The sequence below is a fragment of the Dermacentor variabilis genome, chromosome 11 (assembly GCF_050947875.1).
Source record: "Dermacentor variabilis isolate Ectoservices chromosome 11, ASM5094787v1, whole genome shotgun sequence".
In the NCBI taxonomy this organism is placed as follows: domain Eukaryota; kingdom Metazoa; phylum Arthropoda; class Arachnida; order Ixodida; family Ixodidae; genus Dermacentor; species Dermacentor variabilis.
Window position 1 is genome coordinate 85,517,994 of NC_134578.1, and position 27,741 is coordinate 85,545,734.

Genomic DNA, 27,741 nt, shown 5'->3' on the forward strand with positions numbered 1-27,741 from the left:
AAGCACAGGTACGAAGTTTAAGCGACACGGTTACTATTACGACCGCGTGACAGAAACAGTCAATTAAAGAAAGCTTTCACTGTGGCATGCTGAAAAAATATGACCACGTTCAAACGAGATAATAAGTCAGCCTCAACGTTTTAATCATCACGCGCAGCTGAGGAGTAAACTTCAGTCGATGTCAACCACACACTAGCATCCTCTCAAGTGTAAGTAAGCAGAACTCTAACAAGTCGCCAAAAGTTTCGTTATTCCAAGAAAGAAAGTTTGGAAAGAGCAATAGACCAGCCCTTAAGACAGACGTCGTGAAATTCAGCAGCGCGGTTGACCATAATGTGCAGCAAGCGCTCCGATCGCGATAAAAATGCCTACAAAAGTTAAGCGATCCCAACATTACGCATTTCTAGGATTTCTCTCACAATCACGGTTATGCAAACAAAAGGCAAACGAAACTCAATCAAAGCTATTCCGCACAGGGCTTGTCTGGAATAGCTGTTACTATTAATATTATTTTTTTTTCATTATTTGCCACTGTTCAAGAAAGGCACAACGGTAGCCCTTGAGGACCCATCCTGGGGGCTACATCGAATGAGTTAGCGGTTCTAAAGTTTCGCATTCAGAAACTTCTTTTCGGCCAATCTCAGCGCTGCACACAAACAATTTAGCACAAAGTAAGCTCAGAATTTTGCAGAAAAGCAGTACGCTGCGACCACACGCCGTACTGCGGGAGCACAACCGATGGTCAATCGCCTATTGATGTTACCGTGGCCTTAAGCCACGGGGATGTGCAGTGCCTGGGATTTCATTACGGGCCGACATGACTACAAGATAGTTTAAAAGGTTGCAGGGCTGCTAAAGAAAACATTGCCTCCAGGAACTTTCACTTACCTCTTGATAGGCGTAAGACTTGCAGGCGCCGCCTAGGTGGAGCTCCAAAACGCATGACAATAACGTTACCTCAACTGACAAGCGTTCGCACAAAACAATCGGCCCATGACGACCGCCACCTTCAGAAAAAACGTGCACACTGAGTGTGGCGCGCACCAAACCTGAGCACAAGGACGAAGAGACCCAATAAAACGACGGCGTTAATTTACGTAACCGCCACTACGCGCGAATCAGCGCAAAGCGGTCATGCAACAGGATGTAACAGTGGCGTTTCGACTGGGTAAAGGCCATCACTGCTCTATTCTACGGCATTGGTTGCAGCCGGTGCAGAGGTTGCAGTTAGTCGCAGTACTCGGACACGATTGATTCGGGTACACGCCATCCGGTAGGTTGTAATGCGCTGCTGTTCCGGCGCCTTGCCGACCGCTTTGTGTCGTTTCCTCCTGAAAAGCTTGTGCAACTTTGGTCATTCACTTCAACTTCTCCTTTTTGTCATCTTCATTGCGAGTTTGAATAAAATTAAATTATGCGGTTTTACGTGTCAAAACCACAAACTGAATATGCACCCGGTAGTGGGGGACTCCGCAAATTTGGTTCACCTGGGGTTCTTTGACATGCACCTAAATCTAAGTACATGGGTGTTCTCGCCTTTCGCCCCTATCGAAATGCGGCCTCCGTGGCCGGGATTCGATCCCGCGACATCGTGCACGGCACCAAAGCCACCAATTAACCACGCCGGGTAAAGAAGTTTGATTCTGAGTGCGGCAGCTGCACGTTGCTGGCCGACAAGTCTTTTTGTTGAATTCCGTGTTTTGGTCTCACATATGTCCGGTATGGAACATCCCGTTGAAAACGTCCTTCGAGCATCCATAGGAGTAAAGTTTTGGGGTTTGTTTATATCCCGGAAGTTCAATCGAATGGATGTCCAAACGGTGTCTTAAATAGGACGTCCCGAAATCAAGGGAATCATTTTATCCACTGTGCGTCCTAACAGGGACCGGGACGTTCCGATCTAATCGGGATGTCCAGAGGATATTCGTGGTCCAATGGGCAGTGCGCTGCGGCATCGTGCTCCTCGCTGCCGCAGCGCGCTGACTGCCCTCTTCTGAAATGCCTGTACAGCGCACTTCATTAACTAAAGCAGGTGTGCTCGACACTGCCTCGTTTCATAGAGAATGCCAATAAATGATCATCATCATCGTCGCACAACACGGCAGTTCCAATTTCTTCACCATCCCACCGTCCCCTCTAGGGTGCTTATCCGCGCTATCGCTGTCTTTCGCGATTTTTTCGCCGTGTGATCTCGGTTATCACTGTTTCTTTAGAAACAAAAATTGTAGCTCACGCCAAGAACATCATTGCAGACAGTTTACGTGAGGAACAGTGAGTAATGAGGCTAAAACTGTGTGGTCCTGTGTGCGAACTTCCGGCGTGCACCGCGGACCGGCACGATATCCTGACGGACATCCCAAATGTATCCCGGGGCCCATTGCTTGTCGAGATGAAGTACCAGTCCCCCACTGGATCGTAGGGAAAAAGCGTGAACACGTTTCTGCTGCTTTGATTCACTCTTAAAGGGCGGATATATTCCGGCGCTTTGAGCATTAGAGGCAACGGCCGGTGAAGTCGAATACATCACGCCAGCGACGCCAGCTTGGCCCGCAAATTACTATCTGTGCAGCATGCCAGGTTGAACGGGACCAGGAGCAGCGCGGCAATCAGCTCGATCAGGTGTTGCCACTGTACATGCGCAAAAGTGCGTGGCAAGCGAGTGCTTTCTCGTTTTAAGAAAGCTCCAATCCTGCACGCCCTCTTCAGTCTCAAGAGGGAGCGAATCCAAAAGCTAGAGTTGCACTTTAGCATGAATGCTAGCTCGGCATGAGCAACGACGATGCAGCAAAACGTTTCCGCTACTTTTGCGTTCCCAAAATTTCCGTTATATATCTTGCACTTAAGATACGCGCAAGGTGATTGGCGCATCGCTTAGCCGCGGCTATTGTAGCAAATTCTGCATTGTTTCTCTTTTTTGATTTCCTCGACAACTAACGAATTAATTAGCTTTGATTACACCACTTTTTGATTGTTGGCTGAGAGCCCCAAGTCTCATAGGCAGAATTGTAGAGCACGTTTAGAAACCACCAATCGAGGTGTTTCCTGTACGGTACGACTGACGTAGTCCTTTTTTCCCGAGTTTCAAAGAAAGCCCGCCAAATATGAGAAAGGCCGTGTGATGGAGCGTTTGCGCAGTGGTATCGTACTTCTCTCAAGCGTGCATTCAGTGAACAAGGTCGGCTGCATCGCGACTGGTCACGGGGAAGCGGCAGGCCGTTATGATTGCGTAGAGAGCTGGGCTGGCGGCTTCCATCCGAAGACGGCGCAAATGCACTCTGCTGGCAGAGCGCGGCGGAGGAGATGAACACCGTGATATGTGCGCGCATGATGAAGCCATGCACCTTTATAGCGCCAGAAACATTTGATGCTGTATTACTGATATTTACTTCCAACTTGCTACTTACTGCGAACTTGTGTTTGGATTTACAGAAAACTTGCGTGGGAGCAGCAATTTAATTTGTCTTATGAGTTCCTTCGGTTTTTCTGCTGTACGTTTATCAAATATTTATTAGTGTGCAGTGAACACAATAAAAACTGCTTTTATCGTCATTTATCATCATTTATTGCCTCTTAAGTGCCCTTGATGGGGCAGTACAGAAGCCGATGAGGGGGGGGGGGGGCAACAAATTTCAACCAAAGGTCACAAAAGATACGGCACATGAAGAGGCATTGTACAACAGGAGAACACAACAACCCATAAAAACTAAAAAGGTGACAAACGCGAAAATAAAATGGCTCGCTACTGGGGTGGTGTACAGTGCTGGTGTACTAATAACTGCTTAAATGTTACACAATTTATTTCATTGACAATACCGTCCAGAAGTACATCCCAATCCGGTGCGACAGTCGACAGAAATGATTTATTGAAAGCTTTAGTTGAACCATCAATGCTTTGAACGCTTTGGCAATTGAACAAACATAGTGGGGATCTCATGGGCGGCAGAATTATGCTGTCACGTAATTGAAAATTATATTATGCCTTATAAAAAAGGCGGAGACTTGTTATCCGACGACGGTATGCCAACGGGGGTCAGACACAATCGATGTTTTGGTGTTACTCACGCACAGCGTAGGTTCATATTTGGATGTTGTAAAACGAGCGCTCGATTTTGTATTGCCTCTAACGCCTGGATTAGGTACTCTGGAGGGAGGTTCCAGATGGTGATGAGTGTTCAAGTTTCGTACGGATGAAAGTTTCGTATGCCATTAGTTTAATCGTGGGCAAAGAAAACTTGAGTGATCATCTGAGACCTAGTGGTTTAGAAACGCTCACAGCAAGCGACGTGGTGTGCTTTGACCAGCTTAGATTATTTATGCTTATGCTGATATAACTATAAAATTCAACTTGTGATAGCACGGTAGTGTTTAGCATGTATGAGACGTTCAGGATAGACTGCTTTCGCGACACGTGAATAAACTTACATCTTGATACATTTACCTGCATGAGCCAGGTCGAGCACCAATTTCGGATTAAGGTTACATCGTCCTCCCGCAATGAATGATTCTTACTCTAACATGATTCTTGCTACTAACAATCACACTAAGCACAGTTAGAAATATAACCCTTCTGCTGCAGGCGTTGCTTTAAAATGTTTCAATGTGTATATCTAAAATATTTGCAAGTTAGGTAAGTGAACTTTGACTTCTGTGAATATGATGACCTGCTGCGCGATAAAAATGTTTCTTGTGCAGATTTTGTTTTTGAAGTAATCATGCTTTCTTGTTTTCCATGTTCCTTTTGTCATTTTGAGTGTGTAAAACGAATTTCTGTATAGTGGGAGAAACGTAGCCGCTACAAACGCGAATTATGATAACTCTGTCCTAAATGTTGGTCGGAAAAAGTCATGAAAATATTTAAAGGTGAAAAAACTTACGGCTGAGCTCTCACAGCTGGTCCCAAAGTCCGAGTGACACTGTACGAAAAGAAACAGCGTAAATGTTACGGTCTGAAACAAAACGTCTCTAATTGAGGCCAAAGGATTAGGGTAATTGCAACAGAGGCTTTCCGCAATTGTGTTTTCCTTAATGGCACAAACCGCGACCCTACATGCAAGGAAGTTTCACTTGACGTCGAATACGAGAGAGGATATGCTGTTAGCTTGTTTCTCTACAAGTGCCTGCTCTTATCAAGGTACCGTTGCACCGCGTTCTTGTTCTTTTGGAACACTTGATACACACTACAAGCCTTGGTATGCAGTTGGTGGACCAGTGCCAGGTTTTTCTGGATGTGGAACTAGCCGCTAGCGTTTCCAGTTGTATAAAGTTTTCAATAAGGAGTTTCCTTCAAACAATTTCTATTTTAACACGTTCATTATTAAGGAGGTTGCGCAGCTTTTCAGCGACTTGCTGGACGACATATTTAAGAGAGCGAAGTACCTGACGCTTGGGAGTGCGCGAAGAATGCATGAATATAAGCCTGATAACACATCGATACATCTCCATTTAGGTTATGGGAACACTTGGATAACCGACGTCCGATAATACGCCTATGTTCTATGCATAACACACCTATGTTCCATGCAGGTGGTCCGAAAAGATATAAATATTGTTACGGAAGGGTGAAAGAAGAGAGAGAGGAAGAAGATCGCGAGACGCTGGCTGCTCCGTCTTTTTACTAGTCAGCCATTTTCACCCACTTGACTCTCCTTGTATATACATTGTAAATAAAGTCTTATACTCCCAACATCTCCGTAAAATATTGGTGGGAGGCGCGGGGTACCACGGCTGGAAACGGAGCTCCGCAGTGGACGTCACATCGCCATCCTCACCATGAATGACGGTGAGCACTCGGGACCAACGTCATTGCCGCCTCCAACGTCACCATCACACGATACGTCGCTGTCCCCTTCGGTTGTGATTGTTTTGGTTCCCTTTGGTTGTGATTGGGTTCGGTTGTGGACCCAAGGATCCCGGAACTTTCTGCGGGACTGATGGCGCCGATGTCGAAGAGCGAGTGGATATGTACAAACGTGTGAGTGGAATCAACAGATGGGACCCTAGGCTTATGCTAGCTAACTTGTTCTACCTAGGAGGCACGGCAAAGGTGTGGTTAGAAAACCATGAAGAGGAGCTGACCACCTGGGAACAATGCAAAGAGAAGTTAACAGAGTTGTTGGGCGAAACAGCCGGCCGTAAAATTGCCGCAAAGCAGGAATTCCCCGCAGAGTCCTATGTTTAATATATCCAGGACGCGCTCGCCCTTCGTCGTAAAGCCGATCACGACATGACAGAAGCTGAGAAGGTAGGGCATGTGCTCAAGGTAATTGCTGACGACGCCTTTATTCTGCTCATGTGCAAAAGCGGCTCTACAGTTGATGCTATCTTCAAAGAGTGCCGACAATTCGAGCAGGCCAAAAGACAACGCGCCCTGCACCCATTCACCAGACTTCGCAATACTGCCGCAAAGTCGACGTGCAAAGATCAGCCCGTACAGCAGCATGCGTCGCCATCAGAGGACATGGTGCGAATCCTTCGACAGAAACTGGATGCGATGGCGCCAGCAGCTTTCTGTTCGCGTAACCTTGATGCTACCCCTTTTTCAGTTCCCCTAGTGCAAGCCATTGTTCGACAGGAACTTGAAAGCGTTGGCCTACATTCTGTCTGCGCTGTCACCAACCCCAGAGCCAAGGAACGCCCTTCTACTATTTTCGCTCCACCCCGACGCTTCTTTCCGCGTCGGGTTGGAGCGGGGTGACCCGACTGAGTGGAGAACCACGGACGACCAGCCGATATGTTTCACCTGTCGCCGCATTGGTCAGGTCGCCAGATACTGTCGCAACTCGTGGCCCTCAACACCTCGCACGCCGACCAACCTTAGCCATTTTAATGGAAATGCCCGCAATGTTTCGCCCACCGCCGGGTATAACAGCGCCGATAACTCTGCTAGGAGCACGTAGTACTGCCGCTCACCATCGCCGCGCGGACACCAGTGTTATTCACCGCAAACACGTCGCCCATCTTCCCGTTCGCCGCAGCCACGTCGCCTTTCGTCCATTGTCGTTTTTGGCCTCACCCTTTCGGAAAACTAAGAAATGCAGCCCTCGGATGAGGCGCTGCATTGTCCACTGCGGCAGCAAATCCTGTCTGTGCCAACAAAGATAAGTGTAATTGATGTTAATATAGACATCCTAGACATCCTACAGACATGTCCTAGCACTAGTCGACACTGGTGCCCCCGTATCTGTGCTGTGCAAGGCTGCGTAGACGTTTAAAAAAGGTCCTCACCACAGCATCTGCCGGAATGCTTCGTGTGGCCGACGGCTGCGTGCTGTTTGTACTTGGAATGTGTACTGCGCGTATAAGTATAGCCGGCTGCCCTACTTCTGTTCTCCTTGCTGTGGTCGAAAACTGCCCTCACGACATTATTCTTGGATTAGACGTTTTATCCCATTATTCCTCTCTCATCGACTGCGCAACCAGCATCCTTCAGTTGCAACTGCCTCTTAGTCGCCGATGCTCCGAGCACCGCTCCACCGCACTTGTGTTCGCTTCAGTTGTGCGTCTGTCACCTGAGGCAGTCACTTACGTCGCTTTGACAGCACAGCCACGGATTCCCAATGGTGAATGTGTCCTTGGACCCATCATCGACGTGCTTTTTAACAGGAACATTTCTCTTCCGCATACGCTGGTGACGATTACTAATAACAACGTCATGCTTCCGCTTCTGAATTTCAGCCTGTGCCCTCAAGTGCTTCCAGCCGGCATGTTCTTGGCCAGCATTTCTAATACTTCAGAATTTGACATTGAAAGTCTGAATGCCGAGAGCAGTTTCTTAGAAACAATTGCAGCTCACAGCTCTGCTTCCCTAACGGATGGCTTGGCGACCTGAACTAACCTCTGCACAGGCCAAGGACATACGTCTCCTCCTCAAATCGTACCTTGACATCTCTGATTTCGGCGACAAGTCTTTAGGACAAACATATGTTGTACACCACCATATCAACACTGGAGACACGAATCCTATTCGTCGGCGTCCCTATCGTGTACCGCATGCTGAACGTCGAGTCATCCAATAAGAAGTGGACAAAATGCTCCACAATGGGGTCGTCGAACCATCAGCCAGCCCTTGGGCTTGGCCTGTCGTCCTTGTGGAAAGATGGTACCTGGCGTTTTTGCCTCGATTATCGCCATTTAAACAAGATTACCCGAAAAAACGTCCACCCACTACCACACATCGATGAAGCCTTGCACTGCTTGCGCGGAGCTAAATACTTCTCGTCCATCGATCTTCGATCCGGCTACTGGCAGATTTGAGTTGATGAAATGCACCTCGAGACAACGGCCTTCATCACGCCGGATGGCTTATATCAGTTCAAACTCAAGCCCTTTAGCCTATGCAATACTCCTGCGACATTTGAACCTAGGATGGACATTGTTCTGCGAGGCTATAAATTGTCCACCTGTCTCTGTTACCTTGACGATGTTACTGTTTTTCTCCCACGTTCGGCAGCCGCCTTATCCGATTCGCTGCCATTCTTGCGGTCTTCCGAAAAGCCGGCCTCCAAATGAACTTCACGAGGTGTCAATTCGGGCGCCGTAACATTACCGTGTTGGGACACCTCATTGAGGCATCCGGTGTCCGTTTCGTCAAACCGTTTCGTCACCGTTTCGTCAAAAACTTCGCCGACGTTGCTCCGCCTTTGACTGATTGTCTAAAGAAGAGCACGCCGTTCTCACGTGGCCCTGACCAAGCTCACGCATTCGCCGCTCTCATAGGGTTTCTGACTACCGCTCCCATACTTGCCCACTTTGATCCATCTGCACCGACCGAAGTCCACACTTACGCAAGCGGCCACGGCATCGGCACTTTTCTTGACCAACAGCACAATGGTACCCAGCGCGTGATAAATTACGCCAGCCGCCTGCTGTCACCTGCTGAAATTACTCCATCACCGAGCGGGAGTGCTTCGTTTTAGTTTGGGCTGTCGCCATATTGCGACCATATTTGTACGGCCGCGCGTTTTCGGTTGTTAGAGACCACCACGCCCTCTGCTAGCTGTTTTCCCTCCGGGACCCAACAGGACGGCTTGGTCGCTGGGCTTTGCGGCTCCAGGAATTTTCATTTGTTGTCAACTATAGGTCTGGACATCTGCACTAGGACGCTGACTGCCTCTTGCGTCACCCCGTGGGTCCTCCCGATCCTGTTGCGCATGATCCGGTGACCTGCGTGATGGCTTTGACTGACATGACCAATATGCTCGCTGAACAACAACACGATGCATTCTTACAGTCCATCATCGCCGGGGTGCAATCTGGCTCACCGATGGCGCGTGCCACATGTTCGTGCTGCAGGACATCCTCTACCGTCGCAATATCAACCCTGACGGTCCTGAGTTGATCCTTGTCCTTCCTCGTCATCTCCGATCCCTCGTTCTCGAGCAACTTCACGATGCACCGACGGCGGGGCACCTTGGTTTTGCGTACATACAACCGCGTGCGCGCCAGTTCTGGCCGGGCCTCTATCGCTCTATGCGTCGTTATGTCGCAACTTGCAAATTGTGTCAGCGCCGGAAGAAACCTCTCCTGCCACCTGTCGGCCGTCTTCATCTAATTGAAGTTCCCTCTGAACCGTTCTTTCGCGTAGGCCTTGACCTCCTTGGCCCTTTACCGACGACGACTAGGGGGAATAAACGGATCGCTGTCGCTACTGATTACGCGACACGCTACGCGTTAACAAAGGCGTCGCCGCCTAGTTGCGTAACTGACGTCGCCGATTTTTGTCTTTACGACGTCCTTCTCAAGCACGGTGCATTGACAGTTACTTACAGACCGCGGCCGCTCGTTCTTGTCTCGGGTTGTCGACGACCTCCTCTGCTCTTCTGCCACTGAGCACAAGCTATCCACCGCCTACCACCGCCAACGAACGGTCTCACGGAACGTCTGAACCGAACACTCACAGAGATGCTGTCAATGTACGTTTCCAGGGATCACCGCGACTGGGACGCCACGCTGGCCTACGGGACATTCGCGCATAACTCATCCCGACATGACACCGCAGGATATTCACCCTCTTATCTTTTGTATGATAGCGACCCCACTTTCCCCTTTGACACAATCCTACTTTCTGTGCCCCGTGTTGCCACTGAGGACGCTCGTGAAGTCGTCGATCGCGCTCACATGGCGCGTCAAGTCGCTCCATCTCGCTTATCAGCCTCGCAGCATCTGCGAAAAGAGGGTTACGACTGCTGCCATCGCGATGTTCAGTACACCCCAGGTGCTTGGGTGCTACTTTGGTCACCATGTCATCGGGTCGGCCTCTCCCAGGAGCTTCTCTCTCGCTGCAATGGGCCTTATGAAGTCCTACGTCAAGTTAACGATGTCAATTACGAGATCGCGCCGGTAGAGTTTCATTCATCCTCAAGTCCGCCGCGTGTTGACGTCGTGCACGTATCGCGGCTGAAGCCATACTTCCCTCGCAGTTCTTCGCCTACCATGCGCCAAGACGGCGCTTCATTACCCGGGGTTCCTGTTACGGAAGGGTGAAGAAGAGAGATTGAGAGAAAGGAGATCGCGAGACGCTGGCTGCGGCGTGTTCTTACTAGTCAGCCATTTAACCCACTTGACTCTCCTTGTGTATACCTTGTAAATACAGTGTTCTACTCGCAACATCCCCGTAAGAATGTACGACATCTGGTATTCTAAATCCGCTCTGTGAATACACAGGCGCCTAGTCAGCTTCAACAGTACAGTGGATTCAGCATAACACTATTTTCTTCTTACGTTAGAACTAACTGCGGCATTGGCAGTAGACTCCCATTTATTTCACGGATTCACTGACTGTTCAGTGCGCCGTTTACTCGTCAGGAGGAGGTAGTGCTATGGAGACTGCGTGAGAGGGCAACATTTATACCACCAGTGGCGTAGAAATTGGGGAAATCGGTCCACATTGGTTCAGCTTTGGCATCAAATGCTACTAACGAACACCTCTTGTGGGCCTATCTTCGCCTCAATCAAATGGTTTGCTGCTACCTACAAATTGTGACCCGCAAGACGACCAGAACATGCGGAGATTCTATGTGAGACCGACACTTACTATCTGATCCCCTACACCAGGACACAAAAGCTCCATCAACCATTAGGGAATACAGTACCTCACCACGCTGTTCTGCTTCCACGTCCACAGCAATGCTGAAACATGTTTTTTGGACGTGCCCTGACTTCAACAAGATGCATCAACGTTACCTGTAATGAGTGGGCCTTCAACCTATTAAACAAACAGAATATGGCGCGACTACGTGTGGGGGTGCCAGATACCCCTTTGGTCAAACTTAGTTGAGAGCAAACCCTCGATGGTAACCATTTGGTGCTACTTTCCCATATCTTCATCTTTCTTCTGAAATGCTACCATACCACGCCTAGTGTGGACATGCCATGGCCACGACCAGACATCTCGACCTTACCGTAAGCGAAGGCTTTTAAGTCCCGAGATTATCGGACTACAATTCTGGCCAGCATGGATACTTCCACCAGTTTATACCTGGACATATATCTGGAAACAACGGGGACTTGTTTATGAATTCACTTAACTATTTGGCCAAGCATGAGCAAAAACATTCCGGGAGAACAAAGCCCAAGATCAATGTTGACGCTCTTGTAATTATCATTGAAGGTATGTAGTGACACACTGTATTTCCTCCACAAAAACAAGTTCTTTATGTGAAGCCTATAACTCCGCGTTCCCCTCACGCTTCGCACTGAACACGATGTGCTGGCTTGCGGTGGCGTGCGTATTGACGAAATCAATATATATCCAGACATAATAGTGTGAATATATATGTCCTAGGTTCTATTCCGTCCAGCAACACAGAAATTTGAAATGAAGTTTTCTTAATAAAGAGAGAGAGAGAAGGGAAGAAGGAAAGGCTGGAAGTTTAACCAGACTGAGTCCAGTTTGCTACCCTACACGTGGAGAGGGGAATGGGGAGTGAAAGAGAGAGGGAGAAAACTTACGTGTAGGATGTCTATAGTCGGGCACTCAAGTCTGTTGTCTTCAGGTAGTGAAAAAGCACTCGAACTGCTTTCTGGGCTAATGAACTGTGAGGCCAGGCTCCCAAGATCTTCGCTTCCGTAAATGGCCTGTCGTCCAGTCTATTCAAGGCACACTGGAGAGTCTCACGTTGATTATCGAAGCGAGATCAGTGGCACAGAAGACGACTGATGTTCTCTTCACAGTTTCATTTAGCGCACATTGGTGAATCCGCCATTCCAATACGATAGCTGTAGGAGTTGGTGAATGCTACTCCTACCCACCGCCGACACAGCAGTGTTGCGTCCCGTCGTGAAAGGTTCGCTGGTAATTTAAGTTTCAGTGATGGGTCGAGGCTGCATAAACGACACTTAGAGTTCTGTGGCGTATGCCAGTAACTTAACGTGGTGGTACGAGTGAGACTACGAAGCTCTCTTGCAGTGTTGACTCTCGATAAAGGTATAAGGAGTGTCGGTGCGCCAGCCTGGGCATGTCGGGCAGCGTCATCGGCGAAGTGATTACCAAGGACGCCACAATGTCCCGGCAGCCACCGAAATATGACATGTCCTCGTTCAGAAGCGCAATGGCAGGTTTCGCTGATTTGTCACACCAGCTGTTCATAATTGCCATGTCGTAAACTTCGCAAGCTCTGGAGGGCTGCTTTCCAATCACAAAATATTGCCGATTTATTGGGTAGTTCTTTTTCAATGCATTCGACAGCAGCACGAAGAGTGGCCACTTCGGAACCTGTAGATGTCATTACGTGTGAAGTCTTAAACTTGATGACGACGGATTGAGAAGGTAGAACAACGGCGCCGGTAGAATTTTCCCAGACAAAACCATCCGTGTAAGCATGGATTCGGTTAGCGTATGAACAATGCAAAAGTTCCAATGTGATCTTCTTGAGAGCCGCCGTGGTCAGGCTAGCTTTCTTCACTATTCCTGGAGCACCAAGGTACAGAGGAGGCTTTTTCAAGCACCACATAGGGGATGGCGTTCTTGTTGCGGGTGATTGCCTCAAAGACAAAGAGTGCCGGTTAGCCGCAATTGATCTGGAGAACGCTGCATTGGGTCTTTTCTCAGGCAAGCGAGCCAGATGGTGGTCAGGGACTCTGGATATATGCGCCCGGAGTGCGTCGATAGCTCTATAGCTCATTATTGGGTGGTCTGTCGCGGTGGCAATCGTCGCCACGGCTGAAGCATTTTGAGGTAGCCCCAGATACGTTCGAAGGGCTTGGCCTTGCATGCTCTGTAGGACATAGATGTTAGTTTTGTTAGCATTGGACAGCACTGGTGTGCTATATCGCAAGTATCCTAGGAAGAGCGTCCTGTATAGTTGAAGCATACATGCCATGGATGTGCCCCACGTTTTACCGGCAAGAAACCTTAGTATATGGAGATAGAAGGAAGCGGCTTCTTCAAGTATGATATGTGGGGCTCCATGGAAGGTCTCTGTCGATAATAACGCCTAGAAATCGGTGAGGTTTTGCGTAGGAAATTGGTTGGTGGTCAATAGAAATTGGGTACCAGGTCATGGGCGTGTGGGTGAAAGCGACTAAGGCGCACTTCTCGGTCGAAATGCTGAGGCTTTGAGCACGCAGGTGGTTCTTATTAAAGATTGGCACATGTTCAATGGCAAATAATCAGTGACCAAAGTTGGCGCAACAGAAGTTTTTTTTTTGAGGGTGGCACATACCCAGTTACCCCAAGTTGACTTAATAGAGGTTCATTAAAACGACATTTATGCAGTGTCACCTACCGAGGAACCCAAACAGGTTCGACTGTTAGAAATCAGATGCTCTGCGCGTCAAGACACAGAATTCCCAGTGACTCCAGATGAGGGCACAACGATTACATACCCAGCCTGGCAGACTGATAGGTACTCATCGCAAAAAACAAACATGCAAGAAATCCTCCGGGTGGATTGCGTGGAAGAAGTTGAGTTCGACAGAGCCTAGAGCTGCTAATCAACGGTTAGTTGAATTAACAGAATTCTTACTTATTATGAAAAAATGGAGTCAGTGAGAGCACAATAAAGGTTGAAGAGGTGATATAAGGAGGCGTGCATTCCTGCGTTGATGCAGCTGCGGCAGAGCAGAGGCAACTGGAGATATTTTAACGCAAGCTATTATACGGACTCTTTTCAGAGGGATTCCACGGGCGCCACTGTGATTGAAGTGGTGACGTGTTCATTGCTTGCTTCAGCTGCTTCTGTTGCCGCGCTGGTTACAATTGATACGCATGACACCCCTGTCCATGGGTCAACAAACCTCTGTGTCTTAAGCCACCATCGTTCTAGGTTCACTCTCACATGCCTCCCCGCACACCTACAGCATACGGCGTGCAGCCCCTATCTAATCGCACTTGCACTTTACAGGGAACGTCACAATGACGTCGACGCAAGCGCCAGCGCCAACGATGCGGCAGATAGTCTCCTGGAGTGCCATACAATGGCAAGCACAATTATACCTAATTATACTGAGGCTCGCAATAGTTAAATCTGTTTGGTTACGCTCCGATGTTGCCATGTTTTATTGTTGTATGGAATCGTGAGAAAATTGCCAATGCTTTGACCGCGGAACAGAAGTTGTCAACACACATATTTTATAGGTTCCCTTGTCTGTTCTTGTTATAACAATCACTCACTCTATCTACATACGGGTATCAGTTTATTTGCTTAATGCTAATGACCTGCAGGTAACCATTTCATTTGGCTACATCAGCAAAGTTTTCGTGCTCTTTTCGTGTACCTAGCCAACTTTATTACTGTCTTAGTACATTGTAATTGCGGGAAAAGAATATGCGAATATGCGGATAATGAACACCTTCTTCCGCAAGCGGGATAGCCGAAAGTGGACGTGGAGAAGCCCGAATGGCGAGACTTGAAATGAAATAGACCTTATACTCTGCGCTAACGCTGGCATCATACAAGATGTGGACGTGCTCGGCAAGGTGCGCTGCAGTGACCATAGGATGGTAAGAACTCGAATTAGCCTAGACTTGAGGAGAGAACGGAAGAAAGTGGTACATAAGAAGCAGATCAATCAGTTAGCTGTAAGAGGTCAAATAGAGGAATTCCGGATCAAGCTACAGAACAGGTATTCGGCTTTAACTCAGGAAGAGGACCATAGTGTTGAAGCAATGAACGACAACCTTATGGGCATCAATAAGGAGTGCGCAATAGAAGTCGGTGGAAACACCGTTAGACAGGATACCACTAAGCTATCGCAGGAGACGAAAGATCTGATCAAGAAACGCCAATGTATGAAAGCCTCTAGCCCTACAGCTAGAATAGAACTGGCAGAACTTTCCAAGTTAATCAACAAGTGTAAGACAGCTGACATAAGGAAGTATAATATGGATAGGATTTAACATGCTCTCAGGAACGAAGGAAGCCTAAAAGCAGTGAAGGAGAAACTAGGAATTGGTAAGAATCAGATGTATGCATTAAGAGACAAAGCCGGCAATACCATTACTAATATGGATGAGATAGTTCAAGTGGCTGAGGAGTTCTATAGAGATTTATACAGTACCAGTGGCACCCACGACGGTGATGGAAGAGAGAATAGTCTTAAAGGAACTTGAAATCCCACGAGTATAGTCGGAAGAAGTAAAGAAAGCCTTGGAAGCTATGCAAAGGGGGAAGGCGGCTGGGGAGGATCAGGTAACAGCAGATTTGTCGGAGGACGGTGGGCAGATTGTTCTAGAAAAACTGGCCACCCTGTATGCACTATGCCTCATGACCTCGAGCGTACCAGAATCTTGGAAGAACGCTAACCTAATCATAATCCATAAGAAAGGGGACGCCAAAGACTTGAAAAATTATAGACCGATCAGCTTACTGTCCATTACCTACAAAGTATTTACTAAGGTAATTGCAAACCTAATCAGCAGCACCTTAGTCTTCCGTCAACCAAAGGACCAGGCAAGATTCCGTAAAGGCTACTCAACAATAGAACATATTTACACTATCAATCAGGTCATAGAGAAATGTGCGGAATATACCGAACCTTTATATATAGCTTTCATTGATTACGAGAAAGCGTTTGTTTCACTCGAAACCTCAGCAGTCATGGAGGCATTGCAGAATCAGGGTGTAGACGAACCGCATGTAAAAATACTGAAAGATATTTGTAGCGGCTCCACAGCCACCGTAGTCCTCCATAAAGAAAGCAACAAAATCCCAAAAAAGAAAGGCGTCAGGCAGGGATGTATCATGTCTCCAATGCTATTCACAGCGTGTTTACAGGAGGTATTAAGAGACCTGGATTGGGAAGAATTGGGGATAAGAGTAAATGGATCATACCTTAGTAACTTGCGCTTCGCTGATGATATTGCCTTTCTTAGTAACTCAGGGGACCAACTGCAATGCATGCTCACTGACCTGGAGAGGCAAAGCAGAAGGGTGGGACTAAAAATTAATCAGCAGAAAACTAAAGTAATGTTTAACAGTCTCGGAAGGGAACAGCAGTTTACGATAGGTAGCGAGGCACTGGAAGTGGTAAGGGAATACATCTGCTTAGGACAGGCAGTGACTGCGGATCTTGATCATGAGACTGGAATAATCAGAAGAATGAGAATGTCCTGGGGGGCGTTTGGCAGGCATTCTCAGATCATGAACAGCAGGTTGCCATTATCAACAGCTGTGTCTTACCAGGACTCACGTACGGGGAAGAAACCTGGAGGCTAACGAGAAGGGTTCTACTTAAATTCAGGACGACGCAACAAGCTACCGAAAGAAGATTGATAGGTGTAATGTTAAGGGATAAGAAAAGAGCAGATTGGGTGGGGGAACAAACGTGCGTTAATGACATCTTAGTTGAAATCAAGAAAAGGAAATGGGGGCATGAGCAGGAGATGTAATGAGGAGAGAAGATAAACGATGGTCATTAAGGATTACGGACTGCATTCCAAGGGAAGGGAAGCGTAGCAGGGGGCGGCAGAAAGTTAGGTGGGCAGATGAGATTAGGAAGTTTGCAGGGACAACATGGCCACAATTAGTACATGACCAGGGCAGTTGGAGAAGTATAGGAGAGGCCTTTGCCCTGCAGTGGGCGCAACCAGGCTGATGATGATGAGTATAATGATGACATTTTAATTCACTTACCTGACCAATGACTGCGGTTGGTAAAGATACATTTTTACTGTCGCCGGAACCGGTCAGACTTATGGTTCCCGCCTTCAGCAGGCCAACCATGGTCTTGAAGTTCGTGGCCGCTGTTCAAGGAAAGGCATAGGCATCGAGGTTGTGCACCGGAATTGAGGTATATAGCTTTTTAGTGAAACAAGAAGGTCCTTTCCTAAATCTAAATGTACATGTGGGAGTAATTGAAGGATTTATAGAAGTATGAGTGGTTCTGGCAACAAATACGTAGTTTGTTTTGCATGTGAACGCTCTCAACCATGGACAACTTTTTTATTTTTACTTGCATGCTGAATTGCGCCGATTAGTACATGTCTAATAAAACCCCAATAAACTTTATTATAAACAAGAGGGCTCAGAAGCACCAGCCCAGAAGGATTCCTTCCGCTGAGTAATTCCACATGATCTCAAATGATTAAAAGGTTCCCCTCTGATCCCCGTGTTGATACGTTAAAGTGAACCTTTAAATTTTTGTCACAGCTATATATAGTTCATGCACTGTGGCGGTTTCTGCTGAAGCATATAAGGGTTCGTGTTGTCAATGTTTACACCCGAAAGCACAAACGAATTTGCAATTCTTTCTTAATTTCTCGAGTATTTAGTGAACTAACTATGCTTGTTTCTACAGAACAATCTCGAATTACAGCATTGTGATTAAACGTCTACAATTATCCCACGTGAATACAAAACAATTATACTCCCGTAAGATGAACGAGCAGGAGTTTAATATGTGTTTTGTTACTGTTTTAAACTTGCTTTAGGGAGGTGTAGATGAATATCTGTGGCTTCGTTAGGCAAGTTCAAGGTTCGAGGGAACGTAGCATTTTGAAGTATTGCCCATGACAGGTACAACGCCTAAGCCACAACACCAAATTAAACTCACAAGTGCAGGAAGTTGGGTACCTTTCCTAAGTGCCTGTATTCTAAGCCTGTAGTTCTTTTTAATTGACTCGGGTTTCCACTCGGCATAACGTCAATATGAAACTAAATATAAGCATGCAGGCCCGTTTTACAGAGATACCGCAACAGTGACCTATAAAAGGGATTGTCTATAATCCACCATTCATATTCTTCAGCTTGATCACTCTTCCATTTCACACCTCTACGTACACTTTCCTGAATGGTCTTTGCCCAAGGGAACATCCAAAGTATATGGTGGGCATCCGCTGGGAACGCAGGAGCGCAGTAGTTCGGACACTGGCCGATGTTTTCGTATGCTTGACCCCAAGCGCAAGAGATGGCTTGTGTAAGGATCGCCCATTTCGAAGTCCGGAGAGAGACTACGTCCACCCCAGAAAGATGGGGGGAAAGGACGCAGACGCGCGGGGAAATCAGCGCACGTATGTCACGCCGGAATATACATTTTCAGCCAATCAGCAAGGAGCTCAGCTCCGAGGGAAGGGAAAGAGAAAGAGTTACGAGTGTCGAGAAAGAGCGAGCAATGCTGTCAGCCAAGTCGTGTCATTTCTTGTTTTCCTTAGCAGTATAAAGCGCGCGCATGGATACCTGATGGTGCGTTAGGCGTTAACCTTGGCACCACGGAAAACATGTTGAACGGAGAGTGTCGCATAAAATATTTCAGGGCTACTTATGCGACTACAACGTGGCAGTCGTGAGATAAGCACCGAATCACGTGACGACTGGCGGTCGTGTCTAGCCACACCGCAAAATTTCGTTAGAGTAGTATTCTGAGCCACTATAGATCCGGTGGTTCATTGTCTTCTCGTTCTCTGTTGCATGCTGAATTGGTAACATGCAGACAATAGGGCAGGCGCACTGTCACGAATGTTGCCACTGAAGTTGCAATCATGATTTCGTGTGTCTGGGCTCGTACCTTAGGGCCTCAAGTTCGGTGAGCCGAAAGGCTGCTGCGCCAACTTGCTCTCTTCTTTAACACTCTGGTCGCGATAAGGTTCATCCCTGACCTGTGTAGTGTGTGTCGCTGTGAAAGCCCCGTGACGAACTTGGGGACTGCAGATCATGCTTCAGTGGTCGGTATAGATGTTGAACGCTGTAAATTAACAGTGGCCTGTTCCGAACCAGTATAAGCCTGTGTCAGTCTGTAAGCAGCGACTAAAACGTGTTAGCCGCTGACGCCCAATGCTAACGTCTTCATTTGGTGCTCAATCTCTCGGAAGGGTCCGTCGTAGGCAGGAGTGAGGGGGAACCGGATGACAACGTGCGCATGTTGTGAGGAATTGGCCGTTGAAAACCGGGCGAGAACTGTGGTAATATGAAAGAATGACCGGAGGTGGGAGCAACTGCGCCGAAAACCACAACCGTATTCTAATGGGTGCGGTTGGGAATCCGGTGGCGATGGAACCAAAAACCCTCAAGCTACTACAGTGGAGCGCTCACACCAATTCAGTTGCTGGGCAAACGACGACTTCCCCTTATAAAGCGGAACAAATGCGAAAGAGAACGATGAGAAGAGGGGGAAGCATTATTGCAGATCATGAGCGGAAAGCGTGGTCTTTGGTCAATGGTAAAGGCTACATGTGGGAAGAGGTTTGCAGATGGATGATATGTGTTGGTATGTATGGGATGAATACCCAGGAGGACCACGAAGGCAACCTAGAATTCGAACTGGAACTTTTTTTTCTTCTGCCAGTAGTAACAATCGCGGAGCAGCCTAAACGAGCCACTCAGCTTTCGATAAAAGCTGCCGCGATCGTGGTTCCGGTGTCGCGCGGTACTGAATATGCTTCAAGCAAACGCCGGATCATTTAGGTACAGCGCCCACCAGGTCGATAATCACATCAGCGGATCTGTCATCATATGCGCTGCTAAAGTGCTTGTCGACCAAATAACGAAGGTGACGACAACACATTGAGTGACTCGGCAGCTGCTAACAAGATGACAAAGGCGGTGCAAGGCGGCTTCACCAGGCAGGAAACCTCGCGACCAATTAGTGGCTTCCCCGCCAGAGCGGGGAGGAAGAAAAACGGTCGCACTTTCGCCCAAAACGCGAAGCACCGATTGCGATAGTAAGTAGGTAGCTATTCAAAGTTATTATTCGCTGTATAAGGTCGGAAACGTTCGCTTACAAATTTAACAAGCGTGGCGTCAGTGAACAGAGGCAAACATGAACACATCAAAGTCGATGACTGCAGCCGCTCTCTGTCAATACGCTGGCGTTAGGAAGTGCGGCAGCAGCAACGTGCGAAGTGACCTTCGTGCTGTCTATCACTTCAACGCAAACTGAGCCGTCTATAAGCTGCTTTCAAAACCGGGTTCCCGCGCTAGCGCGTGTGGCCGCGCAAAGTACGCAGTTGCTGCCGGACTAGAACGCCACTCCTCTCCCTCCCGCGCAGCCCCTCCCCGCTTTCCGCCCTTTCGCCGAGATTGAACTGCGATCGTCAGTTCCCCTTGCGCATGGTCGCGAAATATGCAGTTGCTTACGGAGAACAACACCGCCCCCATTCCCGTCCTCCCATCCCCCACAACCTTCAGCACGTCGGATGACGGCGCGTTTCCTCTAAGCTTTTCTCCCTGCTCGCGCCACCTTGAACCACGATAATCGGCTCCCCTCGCGAGCTTTAACTCGCACATACAGCATCTGGCGCGCGGCGACGGTATTATCGCCCTTGGACATTATGCGGAACATCACGGCAACGCCAACTCCAACGCCAGGAATGCACCTGGAGTAAACATATAATTGATATCGCAGGAAAATACTTCGGAGGAAGGTGGCGAGTTTGCATGACGATGAAGGTGGCGAGTTCGGGAGTAGCGGCCTGCCGAGTTCGTGGCGCAGTGTCACTGCAGGCCCCCCTCTGTGCACGGACGTCACATCAAACTCATTCATGCAGCCTGACGTTCGCGAACGTCGCAGTGCGTCCCACCCGGATCAACCGACCGCCTCCAGTGCCGCCCCCTAACTTCGGCTGCCGAAAGCTGAAAGGGCGTGCTGTTTGGCGTTCCACCGTGCACTGTGCCCACCGGGATGTCGGTCGCCGCGGAATCCTCAGGACTATCTCATTTTCTACCGTTGCCTCCACACTTTGCGAGCGTACCTGTGTCCGTGCCATTATTTCACGACTCGGTGAAACCTCATTACAGATATTTCCCTTACATGTTTTGTACTTTCTCTGCGCTTGTTCTCTTGATGTATTCTTTGTTGTTCGTGCACCAACGGCCTCGTTTCTGCTAGTGCCATTTATGTCATCACTGTCTTCATTTTAACACGAAGTCAAATAACTTCGTCATGCGCCGGGGGCCAGAACTAAGAGGCCAACATCGCACTGTGCCATGCAATCATCTCGTGTTGGCACAAGAGGTAAGGATGGGCCCACGGAAGCGCATCTGCATTCAACTTGGCCAGACTAAACAAGTACTGTTTAGGTTCTGAGATGCGCCGATGCGTGAGTGCCTGTTGTTATGAAAGAGGTTGAAAATGACGGGTTGAAAATCGGGTGGTACGTTGTGGTGTGCTACATATTCTAAAGTCTCAGAGATAAGGAAGACGCAGGAGAAAGAAGGCGGAAGTTGTGAGGATGACAGAGTTCAGGTAGTCTCAAAACACGCCAGCTCAGGATCGTCACGTTGCGTTGCAGCTACGTTTTTCAATCGACAGGTTTTTGCATCGAAGACGAAGAACTGACACGAAATAGGGCGCGAGCAGCCGCAGTGGTGTAGCCACAAAGGTATGAAAGGTTTGCTGTTCACTTTGAGACCAGATACGAGTGGTGAAGTTTATACCTAGTGTAATAAATCAGAATGTGTCGTCAAGGCGAAATTCAAACGTTTTCAATCGGTTAATACGTAGAATTTGCGTCCTTCAGCGCAGTGCTGGAAGAGACAGAGGAAGAGGTACAGCGTGAGCACTTATCTCCCAAATGAGCTACACTTAATCTTAGATGGCTAATTAAGTGAAAATGAGACATCCACCCAATCGTAGCAATTGCTACAAAAAAACCCATACGGGATCTACGAAAGAAAAGCCTCGCAGTTGAAGAAAAATTCTTCCTTGTCTCGGACTCGAAACCGGGACCACCGCCTTTCCGGGGCTCCCGCTCTACCATCTGAGATACCCAGGCGGCTAGCAGATGGCTGGGCCAAGTCGAATTTGTCAGTTCGAAGCAAAGGCAAATGTTTGGCGTAATAGTTCTGCGGAAACCCGCAAGGTGGAGAGAGGTAATGAATTGCTACAATTGGGTGGATGTCTCATTTTCGCTTAATTAATTACCTGTCTCCACGTTGTGGGTTTCCACTGAACTATTACGTCAAGCACTTGCGTTTACATCGAGTTGTTGACAAATTGGACTTCGACCAGCCACCTGCTAGCCACCTGGTTATCTCAGAAGGTAGAGTGGCTGCCCCGGCAAGGCGGTGGTCCCGGGTTCGAGTCCCGGACCAGGACAAGTTTTTCTTCAACTGCGAGGCTTTTCTTTCGAGGAATCCGCATGGGTTTCTCACCCGCGTTCACGAAATGAAATGTCAGTGTAAGTTTTTAGTGGCACGAGCATCGGATGACACTATTCCGTCTTGCGTGCCACTTCGGTTCGCCTCCTGAAGCGACAGGGGACAAAATTCAAAATAAGTAAGGAAAACTATTAAAACAAACAGTACAGTAGAAAATTCATGGGTTTCATTATACATATGATATCACAGCGTAAGTTAAAGGTTGAGTTACTGAAGTGTCTGGAGTAATTATAATTAGGAATCACTGATTACCGCACAACAAAGCACAGAATAGTAGACTTTAGAGACTCGCCGCGTGAGCACGACCTGGGAGAAATTATCGGAAGCCCGTAAATAGAAAGCGACAGTAATGACGTCACTAATGGCGTTACACATAAGAACGTAGCATGATATTTCACCGGCTAAGTATGTATAATAAAACAGATGCCTCGCATAGACTGAACATGTGCCTAGCCGAGCGTCACTCTATGCTCTCTCGCTTCTCCTATCCCAGTACTCCTGCTCCCAGTACCTGCTCGCTTGGTAGCAAGAGCTGCGCGCGCGTGCTCGTTACTCGCTCAAACGTCAGCACCGGAGAGGATGCGTAAATTGAGCTTCGTGCACCCTCGCTGGGGGGCTACGCGCCGCAAAGCAAGGCAAAGCGCGCTTCCTCATTGCTCGCATATCATGCCAGGGGAAAGACGTTCGCTCGCTTAACCTAAAGAACAACGCCGATGTGCGAGTGCCATTAAGAGACACCTTAGTCAGAGATTAGAGTCGCCTAGAATTTTTCTAAAAGTAGAATGAAAGAAGGCTGCCAGCCGGGAACGTGCCACTGTAAGTCTACTGAGAACTGTGGCGCTAGCGTCTACGGGAGCTGCAAGGCTGGTCGATACAGCCAGCGTAGGGATGATAGTACATGGACTTGCCTAAACTTTGTGGCTCCAAGCACATCTGTGACTTTGCAATCTCATCATCTTCAACAAACTGCGGCGTTATAAGAAGTCAAGGGGCACTTAGTTATCCCTATGCGAATGAATCCGAAATTATTGCGATCACCCCACGATGCTTAGAAATTATAGCCCAACACAAGGTTGTTGGGTATAATTCGCGACCGACGGCCGAAATCGGACCGATCATTGGGCACGGATTCGTCATTCGGGTGCACTATTGGGGGTCCCTGAAAAGCAGCGTCGTCGCGGCGTAGCATGGCGTCGTCATTTGCACGTCGACCATAGGACCACGGACGAAGAAGTCGAAATGATGTGTCACGATGCCAGCAGTGACGCGAAATATGGCCGGCGCCTCCGCAGTGAAAACAGAGTGGGCGCCTATCGACATTGCGCCATACGTCGGTTCTCCGAAGCTGCAGCCATCCCGTAGCGTCGTTTTGCGGTGGTGACCAAGACGCGGCGAACCACGGCTAGCAGTATGACTGAAGCGGCATAACGGCTGCGCGCTTCGAAGCCTCCTCTTGTGGCGGCGACCAAGGAGCGGCTGTCGGAAGTTGGTGGTACGGCGATGTCGTTGCAACCGGTGGTGGACATCGGATAGCGGCGGCGTAACTCAGGGGCCGCTGGTGGTCTTGAAGATCGGTTACCGGGAACGCCTGCCGGATTTCGTCACGCACCACTTAAGCGATTGACGCGACGGCTCTATCTGGTGTCGGAGTCATGATCTTTTGAATTTCTTCTCTGGTGAGCTCTCCGACCAACTCACGTTTTAGCTCAGAATGAAGTGACCCAGAATGACTACGTGAGTGACAGGGTGGAGGAAATTGGATTTAGTTGTCCGCTCGGCCCTCAGGAGCACGCGAAGGGAACAGCAAACGGCGGCTAACGTCTTAATTTCCGAGCAGAGGGCATGTATCCGTGATGTCAGTTTATTGCGTGATGGTTGCCTCTTTAGGTGCGCATAATTCCTCACGAAATACATGACGTTGATTTTACGTTCATCTAAGTTACTTCTTCACGTAAGAGCGTGGGATGTAGAGGTATATGGATCTTCTTACCTACAGTGATAGCTTTGTTTTATTTGTCTTTATGTGCCATAATATATTCATGCGTAACCATCGACGCAAATAAAGCGCAAATAAAACAATTTAAAATAGCTTTTACGCATATTTTCAATCGGGTGCAAGGCACTGCCTCTCCATAGCTAGTTTCTTAGCATGTTATCAGCATGCATTGTTGTACCCGTTGAGGTCTTTTTCAAACCTAAATAAATGGAGTGCGTGTAAGACGAAGCTCCACCTAGAGATCAACTTCCATTTCCCTATTCAAGTACATATAAAACTAAAAATGTTCCTATGCTGTACTGATTTTATTGGAATTATCTGTTACAAGCCCAATTTCACTAAAAATCTCACATTTCACGCAAATTATGGTAAATTCAAGCACCAAGTTTACAAATCAACAACGCGGCATCAAAAGCAGGTATTGCACTTTTGTAAACTGCTTGCAATGCATATAATGTAATGACATAAGCCGGACAAATCTTGTAGAATAGTTTCAACCTCGCGTAAAATTAGCATAGTGGTTGCGAAGGTTTTGCAAAAGTCTTACTTCAATTTAGTGCGTGGATTAGTGGTGGATAATGCATGAATTTGCTTCAGTTTGCAGGACTGTGCTGCCACGCTTTACTACTGAATTACAGTGCTGAAAACATGCCACTTAAGGTTTCTTTGAAAATAAAAAAACGAATATAGACAGCCTGTGAAATCTACTCGCAAAAATCACGAATCGGTAACCTTTTTTTTCGAATGATTAGAGCCTCACCAAATTTTGTGAAGTGTATGATGAAAAAAAGTTTTTCTTTGTTTCTGCGTTTATGTAATTTCTAAAGTTGTTTTGGAATTATTCACGCTTGAACGTAGTCGCATATAGATATTATATGACCGTTGCTAGGCCGTTACATTCTACACATACTCGAAGATTGTTCACCAGGATATACCTTAGCAGGCGCTTTGTAAGCGAAGACACAAGCGGCGGGCAACGCTTATGGCATAATCTCTGTGACAGCTGTAGAATTCACTTACTAGATGTTTCACTGCTCGATGCTGTTTTCGCGCTTTAGATGTCTTACTCGTCTTGCGAGATTGTGTGGATATCAAACTTCTCATTTATTTTGTAGCTGTAGTCTCACAGCCGAACCTCTGCGATTTCCAGCTCTTTTGTGAGTGCAGCAAAATATCTCGCTCTTTCTTCGAGAAATAAATACATTCTGTTGTGGTACGCGCGAAAACGATGACGTCGTTAGAAATTATCCCCGTAGTGGGAGACTCCTGACTATTTTCACGACTTTGGGTTCATTAACGTGCGCATAAAGCGACCTTGTAATGAGTGCCCACCCTGGTTCTGCAATTTATGCTGCGAAAATTACGCCACTACGACTGCATTAGAGAAAACGGAGGGATTCCGCTAGTCTAACCGCGCTCACGTGTTATTTGGCACCACCAGCAACGAGACAAGGCTTGGATCGGCTGATAGCAAAGCGGATGCAAAAATAATTACGCAGCATCAGTTCTCGGCTGAAAAAGTGCGAAGGAGCGTGCGCGGGGTGGCGTCACGAGAGTTGCGTTGTTGCCGCAGCAGACTGTGGCCTAGCATTGTGTCGTCTACATCTGCCGAACAGCTGCAGGTGATTGAGTACGCTTTGAGTTGAAGTTTGCTATCATATTAGCTTGATGAAACAAGGTTATAACGGCGCGTTTTGAGGACAGGACAGAGAAAGAATGCACACAGGACGGACACCGAACTTCGACTCTTCAAATCTTCGCCGAACTTCAAATCGAGTTGAATTTCGGCGTCTGCTCTCTGTGCAGTCTGTCTCTGTCCTGTCCTCGAAACGCGCCGTTATAACCCTGTTCCAGCAAGCCAGCAACCAACTAGCCCATCTACGTCTGTTAATCGCTTGGGAGTAGCATTTACTTCAAAATTATTGGCGTTAACGAAGTTAATAGTATTTGCATTTGTAGTATCCTACAGGGCTCGGTTAACACTCCATTGGTACTGCGTGCGTCGATTACGTTGGTGCTGGGTGCTGCGCGTCCGAGGTGCCAAGTTGCTGTTGAAGCAATACGCTGCTCGTCAGTTCGCTCGCTGCTGCTGCCGCGGGTATTAAACGAAAGCGTTTCGCCAGCCACTGCCCGCTGTCATTTAGTGTGATGTGTTAATGTTAGCGGTGCGCGCTGACAGCATGTTTGTTAATTTAGCTAGCAAGTGAATGTTTGCAAGTGCATACGACAAATAGAAGTGCTATCTTTACTTCGTGTGGCTGTCTGCTAATTTTCTAGCGCAATCGAACTTTCGCCTCTCTGGCGAAACTAAGACTGTTTTTGTTGATATTAGCAAGGGAACATGATGAGAACTCATTCGTTTCCTGCAGACACACATGAGGATGTGCTCGTTATTTGCTCGGATGTGCTCGAGAAGTTGTTCTAATAAAATTGTTTGAACTTCTGTTTCCTCCTTGCGCAAAATTGCCGCTTTCGCGACGTTGACGTGTCTGATTTTTTTTTTCCATTCATAATAACAAAATTAACGAATTCATTGTTTAAACACTAACATGTCTCATTGAGCTTGCGGAACAAGGATAAGTGAACTACACCCAAAAGTTCATACATAATTTTAAACTTAATTTTCCTGAAGGGAACATTTAGTATTGTTCCTCTGATCAGAAATTAGTTTAATTCAATTATCACTGTATCAATGGGAAGTAAAGTAACGCTACAATGTAGCTTAACCAAAAGTTCTGCGCTACAATGTTTATTAAGAAACAGGTCAGTGCGTTTTTCACAGGATGAACTGCATGTCCTTTACCCGCGAACAGCACTTCACTTCATGCGCATTGTTCTCTTTCATCGAACTAACAACAGGACCTCTGAAATTTTGGCATACTGCAGGATACTTCACAAATATAAAATATTTGGCTTGAAGTTTCTTTCCTATATTGTGTGCCTCCTTTCAGAGTGCGCCTCTGGATTACCTTGTGTCGAGACGCAAGCACAAAGGCGGATACATTTTGGCATATTACGTTTGTAATATACAAACGTTTGTATTACAAAATATTTATTATTTTGGTAATGTGAGCCTATAGTGAGAGCGCACTACACAAAAAAAAATATTATCCAGAACTTATACTCAGTGATCTTTCTTTGCCCCGTAGCTCAAGCATAGATCTTGTGTATAGTGAACAGTCCTACAAATGCAAAATGACTTTCAAGTAAAGG

At 47.6% G+C, this 27,741-nt stretch overlaps 1 protein-coding gene across 1 annotated transcript in view; it reads right to left on the bottom strand.

Moving 5' to 3' along the window:
* Positions 1-27,741, bottom strand: part of LOC142563782 (uncharacterized) — an 85,878-nt gene that overhangs the window by 13,507 nt on the left and 44,630 nt on the right. The window contains exons 8-9 of the mRNA XM_075674399.1: positions 17,073-17,182; positions 4,875-4,913 (exon numbers count right to left, since the gene is read on the bottom strand). Coding sequence (XP_075530514.1) covers positions 4,875-4,913; positions 17,073-17,182 — 149 coding nt within the window. The remainder of the gene's footprint in view (positions 1-4,874; positions 4,914-17,072; positions 17,183-27,741) is intronic.